Raw genomic sequence first — 10,000 nt, 5'->3', positions numbered from 1 at the left:
GCCGCACCATTTCAGCGGTAGACAGAAAGAACAGGCTGATCATCCTTGGGGATTTCAATGCCCGCGTCGGCGTGGACTTCTCCTCGTGGCCAAAAGTCCTAGGACAGCACGGCACTGGCAAGTGCAACTCCAACGGACTGCTTTTGCTCTCGCTCTGCGCGCAGCATGGACTGACCATTACCAACACCCTCTTCCAACAAGCGGACAAGTACAAGAACACATGGATGCACCCCCGCTCCAAGCAATGGCACATGCTGGACTATGTGATTGTCCGGCAGAGGGACAGAGGTGATGTTTCCATTACACGCTGCATGAGAGGAGCAGTCTGTTGGTCGGAACATCGCCTGGTACGCAGCAAAATGAACATCAGACTTGCACGCAAGCTCCAACCAGCTAGGCAGAAACCCCCTAGGAAGCTGAACATCCACCGCCTCCCTATCACCAAGGACGTGCTGCAGCAGCAAATCCAAGTAGCTCTCCAAGAAATTCCTGCATCGACTGATGTAGAAGAGGTATGGAGCATCTTTAGAGATGCTGTGTCCACAGCAGCAGCTGACACACTCGGCTTTGTACAGAGGAGCCACAAAGACTGGTTTGACGAGAACGACTCTGGAATCTCCAAGCTCCTGAACACACTGCATATACGGCATCAGGATACATTTCTGATAAAGGCTGCCAGAGGAAGGAGAACCAGTTCTTGCAAACCAAGCAACTTGTACAGAAGAGGCTGCGTGAGATGAAGAACACCTGGTGGGAGAGAAAGTCCGAAGAGCTTCAGTCCGCTGCTGATGCTCACGACATGAAGACCTTCCATGATGGTCTCCAAGCTGTGTATGGCCGAGAATCACAGGATCAACCCCTGTCCGAGCCTTGGACCAGACCACCCTCGTGACAGACAAGAAAGACATCCTTGCCCGCTGGGCAGAGCACTTCAACATCCTCCTCAACAGGGACTTGTCCGTATTTGACGAGGCAATTGCAGCCCTCCCACAGCTACCAGTCAGTGACTCGCTAGCTGCCCCTCCCACCAAGGTCGAGACCCAGAAAGCCCTGAAGCTGACAACATCAGGAAAAGCACCAGGACCGGATGGAATCCAGGCTGACATCTACAAGTATGGAGGCGAGGTGCTGACAGACAAGCTGACCGCCCTGTTCCAGTCTATCTGGGAAAGAGGGGGGTGGGGGTTGGGGGGTCCCACAGGATTTCAAGGATCCTTCTATTGTCCACATCTACAAACGGAAGGGAGACAAAACATCCTGCGATAACCACCGTGGAATATCTCTCCTGTGCATCGCCGGCAAGATCCTCGCCCGCATCATACTGAACAGATTGGTTGACCATGTCTCCAACACAGTCATCCCTGAAGCACAGTGTGGCTTCCGCTCAGGCAGGGGAACATGTGACATGGTGTTTGCCGTACGCCAGATGCAAGAGAAGTGCCGTGAGCAGAACAAGGAGCTCCACATGGTCTTTGAAGACCTGACTAAGGCCTTCGACACGGTGAACCGCCGTGGTCTGTGGAAGATCCTCCTAAAGTTCGGCTGCCCAGAGAGCCTAATCCAGCTGATTGCATCTTTCCACGATGGCATGCAGGCGAGAGTACAGGAAAATACTGACATGTCGGATCAGTTCCCTGTGGTAAATGGAGTGAAGCAGGGCTGCGTCCTGGCACCCACACTGTTCTCCATTCTCTTCTCTGCCATGCTGATTGATGCCTTCCAAGACTGTGACCGGGGCATCTACATTCAGTTTCGCACAGACGGCAAACTTTTCAACTTGCGGCGACTCCACGCCAAGTCCAGGGTGTTTGAGGCACTGTTGAGAGAATTCCTCTTTGCTAATGACTGCGCGCTTGCTGCACACACCCATGAGGACATGCAGTTCATTATGGACAGGTTCTCAACCTCCTGCAGGCGCTTTGGACTCACCATCAGCCTCAGCAAGACCGAGTCCATGTACCAACCAGCTAGCTCACAGAACGCAAGTGCCTCACCCCCACCTGTAATCAAGATCGATGACACAGAGATCAAATCAGTCGACAAGTTTTGTTACCTGGGCAGCACCCTATGCAGCAACGGAGCCCTTGATGCAGAAGTGACGCTGCACATCGCTAAGGCCAGCTCCGCCTTTGGCAGACTCAACAACAGGCTGTGGAACAACAAAGGCATCAGGCTCAGCACCAAGATGAAAACCTATAGAGCTGTTGTGCTGACCACCTTGTTGTACTGCTGTTAAACATGGACGACGTATCGCCGTCACATTCAACAAGTTGAGCAGTTTCTCCAGAGATGCCTACGAAAGATCCTCGGCATAAAGTGGCAAGACAGGGTCTCCAGCCTCCAGGTACTAGAGAAGAGCGGCCTGCCCAGCATCGAAAGCCTGCTGATCCAGTGCCAGCTATGCTGGACAGGACACGTTGTTCGCATGACAGACAGCAGGATCCCGAAGATGCTTTTGTATGGCCAGCTAAAGGAAGGCCACCGTGAACTTGGAAGACCCTGCAAGCGCTTCAAGGACACCTTGAAGACGAACCTCAAAGCCTGTGACATAGACATCGCTTCCTGAGAAACTGATGCCCTTGACCGCTCTCGCTGGAGGATGCTGTGCTCTAGTGGCATAATGACGTTTGAAAACATGAGAACGCTGGCCATTAAGGAGAAGCGTGAGCGAAGGAAGCAGGGCTCAACTACTGGAGTCGTTTTCCCTTGCAACACCTGTGGGAAGTGCTGCGCATCCAGAATCGGCCTCTTCTCCCATATGAGGACACACACCGACAGATAAGCCTGCCTGCCTACTCATCCGTCGGAACGACGGGAGACTCCATCATCTATCTATTTATCTATCTATATCATGCATGCACCCAAAGCCTTGACAAAGCGCGTTGGGTTACTGAAGCTGGTCAGACTATAGGCTGCCTACTGCTATAGCAGATGTGGTGTAGCATGTATAGCTTCGTCCGATCGAAGAACACAAACGACGCTCCTCCTTGAGAAACTTGCAAACTGAAAACTGGAACCCCGCAACTGCAAGTGAGACTGTGCCTGGTTTGTTGCAGCCAGCGTGATGGCCAACTTCCAGGTGATCCCCAACAAGCTCGGCAAGGGGTCCCAGATGGCTATCCCCGGGCTGTCGGTGGACGACTGTGCCTCCAGCTGTCTGGAGGAGATGACCTTCCCCTGCCAATCCTTCCACTACTGCTGGGAGGCCGGCACCTGCTTCATCTCCAAGCAGCACCCCGACGAGAGACCAAACATGCTGAAGGACAGCTCTGGCTGCGACCTGTACTATCGTCAGTGATCTTATTGTTGGTGTTGTTGTTGTTGTTGTTGTTGTTGTTGTTGTTGTTGTTGTTCATGCTGCGACCTGTTCTATCGTCAGTGATCTTATTGTTGGTGTTGTTGTTGTTGTTGTTGTTGTTCATGCTGCGACCTGTTCTATCGTCAGTGATCTTATTGTTGGTGTTGTTGTTGGTGTTGTTGTTATTGTTAATTTTTTTTTTCAAAAACTTTCTTTTTTTTCCACTTGGGTAGCACATGGAAGTTTAACGCACATACATACGTGGGAGACAATATGGACGAAACACGCAAAAAGAAAGAAAGAAAGAAAAAAAAGGCAACAGATAAACACAGTGTTCGTATGAAATACATAATTGGGAAGGTTGTTGTTGTTATCATTATTATCATTATCATTTATTTTTCTAAAATTTACTTTTAATTTTATTTCTTTTTTAAACTTGTTTTTATTCAGTTCACATGACAGGGTGTTACGCAGTCACATGCATTTGTCTTTTTTATTTCAAAGAAAAAACCCCGAATGAATGAAGATGATACTACATATAAGAAGGGAAGTGGGTAGTGTGAGTACATAGTTATATGTATGGAGAAAATACAGACAAACAAACAGACTGGAACAACAAAAAACAGTTTTTGGTGTTGTTGTTGTGTTTTGTTTTCAACTTTTCTTTCTGCTGTCCGTTAGGTTCTCAACACTCCCTTCTGTTGTGTCTCTGTCAGTCTGTCTGTCTGTCTGTCTGTCTTTGACTCTATATACAGTTGCCCCCCCCCCCACCCCCCGCCCAACCCTCCCCCCTCCCACCCCTCCTCCACTTCTGTCTCTAGAAACCCAGACTCACTTCTATCTCTCTGTCTCTGTCTCTGTATGTCAGCCTAATCTCTCTCTTTCCCTTTGGCTTTTTCAAGGATGTATGTATAGTGATTGTATTTTGATTTATTTCCTTTTGTTTGTTTTGTGTGTTTCTTTAGCTTTATTCCCTCTTTCAGGCGAGGGTTGGATGTCAAAAAAGCACGCTACTTGCTTGTCTATTACCCTCGATTGGCCAGTATGTATGAGCAATATCACAGATTAACATAAGTTTACAGCTGGGCCAACAGCAAAGTGAGAGCTGTATTATCAATGGTTTCTCCATTGCAATGGGGAATTACTTACAGCTTTGTCTTTCGTGGGGAACTGTGACTCTCAAACTAGGAGGCAAGATTGCGCTGGCTCTTTGTGCTGCAGCCTTGCGGATTAGCTGGCCTTTGGGAACCATCCCAACGCCGACTGTCCTAAAACCCTCTTGGCCGAGCGAGTGGGGATGTAACGTGGGCAAGACACTCTCCACTATGATCAAATTCCAGCCCAGATAGTAGGGACAGCAGTTACCTCCTCTGCTGTTCCGGTGGTCATGGTCGAAAGCGACTATCATACATCACTCTCGATAACAAAGATTTTAGCTTTGTCTTCTCTCTCTTTCTTCTTCTCTGTCTGTCTTTCTTTCTGTTAGTGTTTGTGTCTGTCTTTCTTTCTCTTTCTTCTTCTCTGTCTGTCTTTCTATTAGTGTCTGTGTCTCTTCTTTCTCCGCCCCCCCCCCACCATCTCTCCCCCACCCCCCAATCCCCGCTCTCTCTTTCTAGCCTTCGTCATTTCCGGTTTGTCCTTTTCAATGCTTATATTTCTTCCTTCCCCGCCCCACCCCCTTATCACGCCCCCCCCCCCCCCTTCCACCGCCTTCTCTATCTCCCTCTCCCTCTTATTCTCACAGATTGGAAGAAGAGGCTTTGCCTAAGATCCTTAAATCTTTGAATTAAAAAACAACAACAACAACAAAAACACCCAAAACGTTTTGAGTTCTGAGTTCAGTCTTCCACACACTTTTCTGGACAGGCGACTACACCAGCAACTTCCAACAGTTCCCGGGCAGGTCTGTACTGTCTTCGTCCAACGCCGTCTACCAGAACGTGATGTCGGCCAGCCAGTGCGCCAAGCTGTGCACATACTACTCGGATTTCCACTGCGAGTCGTTCGACTTCTGCACCAGGCTGGGCGTCTGCTACCTGGGCCAGACCCACTTCTACGACGTGCCCAAGGCGGACATCAAGCAGGAGCCCGACTGCGCGCACTACTCGCGTGAGGAACCCCTTGAAGATTTTGTTATCATTTGCTATTGCTATTATATTTTTTTTATTTTTTGAATCTTTATTTATTTCATTATTTATAATAATTATTGGGAACCATCCAACACCAACTGTCCAGTTTAAGTCTTTTTTGTGAAGGGGCTATGACTTCTCAAACTAGGAGGCAAGATTCTTATTAATTTTATCATCATGATTATTGGAAAACATCCCAACACCGACTGTCTAGTTTGTGAAGGACTATGACTCTCAACCTAGGAGGCAAGATTGCACTGGCTCTTAGTGCTAGCAGTCTTCGGGGCTAGTTGGCCTTTTGGGAACCATCCCCAACGCTGACTGTCCTAAAAACCCTTCTTGGCCGAGAGAGAGAGTTTTTTGGGGGGAGGGGGCGGTGGGATGTTACTTGGGCAAGACACTCTCCATCATAATCAGATTCTAGCCCATGACAGTTGGGACAGCAGTTGCCTCCTATGCTGGTCTGATGGTCATTACGTGGGAAACGGCTGAATGTAATTCATTACGATTACGATGATGATAATAATGGTTATTATTATCATTATTGTGATTGTTTTTATTGTCATTAGTAGTAGCAGTAGTAGTTTCATCACCATCATCCTTATTGTCATTACTATAATCATCATCTTTATTACCTTCACCATTATCATCATCATGACGGGCGCGATAGCCGAGTGGTTACAGTGTTGGACTATCAATGTGAGGGTCCCGGGTTCGAATCTCGGTAACGGTGCCTGGTGGGAAGAGGGTGGATATTTTTCCCATCTCCTAGGTCAACATATGTGCAGAACTGCTAGCGCCTGAACCCCCTTCGTGTGTATACGCACGCAGAAGATCAAATATGTACGTTATAGATCCTGTCAGTGTTCGGTGAGTTATGGAAACAAGAACATACCCAGCATGCACACCCCCGAACACGGAGTATGGCTGCCTTCATGGCAGGGGAAACAAACAAAACAGTCATAAACGTAAAATGTTACATGTCTGTCAGAGTGTGTATGTGTGCGTGACTGAAACCTGATCAAATGACACAGGAAACGAATGATGAGCACCCAAAGGCAGCCATCAATCGGCTCTTACCCAGGAATTGTCAGCCTGTTGTGCAAATGACTCCGAGTTTTTTTTTGTTTTTTGTTTTGTTTTGTAAATCGCTTAGAGCTTGGTCACCGACCGAGGATAAGCGCTATATAAGTATCCGTACGCCATCACCATCACGACCACCACCCTCATCATCCTGATCATCAGGTGTGTCCCGGGCAGGGAGCAACGTGCGAGACTTCGTGGTGTAAACAGTGTAAATATACTGTAATCATCCTGATGTTATTGTTAGCTGTTGTCATCATCATCCTTCTTCTTCTTAATCATCATCATCATCATCATCATCATCATCACCACTACCACCCTCATCATCAACCTCCTCCTCATCGTCATGTGTGTCCCGGGCTCCTTGGGGACCACGTGCAGGACTGCGTGGTGTAGATAGTGTAAATATACTGTAATCTTCGTGTTGGTATTGTTGATTTTTGTTATTGCTAACTCTTGTCATCTTCATCTTTCTTCTTCTTCTTCATCATCACCACCACCTCCTCCTCCCCGTCCTCATCGTCATGTGTGTCCCGGGATCCTAGGGGACTACGTGCAGGACTTCGTGGTGAAGGCTCACCGGCAGGTCAAGATGCGGGACAACCGCGTGGTGCAGGACGTGACCCCAGCCCAGTGCGCAAAGCTGTGCGTGCAGGAGACCGGCTTCGCGTGCCACAGCTTCGACTACTGCGGCAACTACACCGAATGCCGCCTCAGCGACGCGCTCGTCTCCAACACGGGCCAGGTCACGCTGGAGCCCACGGCCTATTGCGACGTGTACGCTCGTGAGTATTTTGTTGTATTGTACTGGGAGGAAGGTGGCAGAATGGGGAAGACGCTCAGCTGCCAATGCAGAGAGTCCGTGAGGGTGTGGGTTCGAATCCCGCTATCGCCCTTTCTCCTTAGTTTGATTTTGCCATGGAACAAACCCTTTTTCTTTTTGCCGTGGGTTCTTCTACGTGCGCTATGTAGCATGCTGCACACGGGACCTCGGTTTCTCGTCTCATCCGAATGACTAGCGTCCATACCGCCACTCAAGGTCCAGCGGAGGGCGGTAGAAAACACGGGCGACAGACAGTTGTGTGTATTGTTGTATGACGCACCACGCAATTGGCGGGGCGAGGCGTGATGACGTCATAGTGGTGGTGGTAGTGGTGGTGGTGGTGATGGTGGTGGTGGTGGTGATGGTGGTGGTGGTGGCTTGTGATAGTGGTGGTGGTGGTGGTGGTGATGGTGGTGGTGGTGGTGGTGGTGGTGGTGGTGATGGTGGTGATGGTGATGATGATGGTGGTGGCTTGTGATGGTGGTGATGGTGGTGGTGATGGTGGTGGTAGTGGTGGTGGTGGTGGTGGTGGTGGCTTGTGATAGTGGTGGTGATGGTGGTGGTGATGGTGGTGGTGGTGGTGGTGGTGGTGGCTTGTGATGGTGGTGGTGGTGGTGGTGGTGGTGGTGATGGTGGTGGTGAATGTGGTGGTAGTGGTGGTGGTGGTGGTGGTAGTGGTGGTGGTGATGGTGGTGGTAGTAGTGGTGGTGGTGGTGGTGGTAGTAGTGGTGGTGGTGGTGGTGATGATGGTGGTGGTGATGGTGGTAGTAGTGGTGGTGGTGGTGGTGATGATGGTGGTGGTGATGGTGGTAGTAGTGGTGGTGGTGGTGGTGATGATGGTGGTGATGATGGTGGTGGTGATGGTGGTAGTAGTGGTGGTAGTGGTGGTGGTGGTGGCTAGGTGGTAGTGTTTGTTGGGTTGGTTCGGTTTGTTTTGCTCTTTCATGCTTCTTTTTTTTTTTGTTCTTATTTTTTTGGTGGGGGTAGTGGTGGTGGTAGTGGTGGGTGCGGGGGTGGGGGTGGGGGTGGCGGGAGGGGTTGGGGTGGAGTGAGATTGGGGGGGGGAGGGAGGGGATGTTGTGTGGTTGGTGATTGTGATGTATGTATGTATGTATGTATTCATGGTGGTGGTGGTGGTGGTGGTGCCGATTACTACTACTACTACTACTACTACTGCTACCAGTAGTATCATTATTATTAGTAGTAGTGGTATCATTATTACTAGTAGTATCATTATCACATAATATTACCAAATACTATCATTATCATCATCATCATCATGTTATCATTATTATCATCATTTTTGTTATTATCATCATTATCATATTTTTATCATCATTGGCAGCAGCAGCAGCAGCAGCAGCAGTAGTAATAGTAGAAGTAGTAGTAGTAATAGCAGTAGTAGTAGTAGTATTAGTATTAGTAGTGGAAGTAGCAGTAGTACCACAATCATTGAGGGGCAGAAGAGGAAGAAGCAGAAGATGAAGGAGAATAAGACTGCACACATCACTGATTTCAGGTCAGTACGGGACTCAGGGTAACGCAGCCAGCGCCCAGAGCCAAAAGAGTGACGACAGTGGCTACTCTTCCGGTAGGTTTTGTGCTGTGTTGTGTTGTAGTGTGTTCTGTTGTGTTGTGTTGGGTTGGGTTGTATTGTGTTCCGTTGTGGTGAGTTGTATTGTGTTGTATTATGTTATGTTGCATTGTGTCGTTTTGTGTTGTGTTGTGTTGTGTTGTGTTCTGTTGTAGTGTGTTGTGTTGTATTGTATTGAGTTGCGTTGCGTTGAGTTGCACTGTGTTGTGCTTTGTTGTGTTGTGTTGTATTGTATTGTGTTATGTTGTGGTGTGTCGTGTTATGTTGTGTTGTGTTGTGTTGAGTTGTATTGTGTTGCGTTGTGGTGAGTTGTATTGTATTGTGTTCTGTTGTGGTGTGTCGTGTTATGCTGTGTTGTGTTGTGTTGTGTTGTACTGTGTTGTGTCGTGTTGTATTGTATTGTGTTCTGTTGTGGTGTGTTGTGTTGTGCTGTGTTGTGCTGCACTGTATTATATTGTCTTGAACTGTGCTGCGTTGCGTTGCATTGTGTCGTATTGTGTTGTGACGCGTCGTATTGTGTTGTGTTTTGTCGTATTGTGTTGTGTTGTGACGTATTGAGGTGTATTGTACTGTGTTGTGCTCCGTTGCATTGTGTATTGTATTGTACTGCATTGCAGTCCATCGTATTGTATTGCACTGTATTGCGGTGTATTGTATTACTTTTGTCACATCGCATTTCTCTGTGTGAAATTCATTCTGCTCTCCCGGGGGGACAGCGCGTCGTCAGAGTACGGTGCAGTCCATACATGTGTATGTATATATATTTGTATTTCTATATCTTTTTATCACAACAGATTTCTCTGTGTGAAATTCGGGCTGCACTCCCCAGGGAGAACGCGTTGCTACACTACAGAGCCACCCATTTTTTTTGCATCTTTTCCAGCGTGCAGTTTTTATTTGTTTTCCCTATCGAAATGGAATTTTCTACAGGAACAACCCTTTTGTTGCCGTGGGTTCTTTTACGTGCGCTAAGTGCATGCTGCACACGGGACCTCGGTTTATCGTCTCATCCAAATGACTAGCGTCCAGGCCACCACTCAAGGTCTAGTGGAGGGGGAGAAAGTATCGGCGGC

General features: G+C 48.4%; 1 protein-coding gene across 1 annotated transcript in view; it reads left to right on the top strand.

Annotated features, from left to right (window-relative positions):
- The window catches only part of LOC143294838 (uncharacterized), a 56,141-nt gene that overhangs the window by 43,565 nt on the left and 2,576 nt on the right, over positions 1–10,000 (top strand). The window contains exons 18-21 of the mRNA XM_076606343.1: positions 3,057–3,290; positions 5,165–5,407; positions 7,056–7,295; positions 8,853–8,924. Of these exons, the coding sequence (XP_076462458.1) occupies positions 3,057–3,290; positions 5,165–5,407; positions 7,056–7,295; positions 8,853–8,924 (789 nt within the window). The remainder of the gene's footprint in view (positions 1–3,056; positions 3,291–5,164; positions 5,408–7,055; positions 7,296–8,852; positions 8,925–10,000) is intronic.

Source organism: Babylonia areolata, chromosome 20 (assembly GCF_041734735.1).
Source record: "Babylonia areolata isolate BAREFJ2019XMU chromosome 20, ASM4173473v1, whole genome shotgun sequence".
Classification (NCBI taxonomy): Eukaryota; Metazoa; Mollusca; class Gastropoda; order Neogastropoda; family Buccinidae; genus Babylonia; species Babylonia areolata.
Note: the sequence above shows the minus strand (reverse complement) of the source record. Positions and strands in the feature narration are given on the sequence as shown.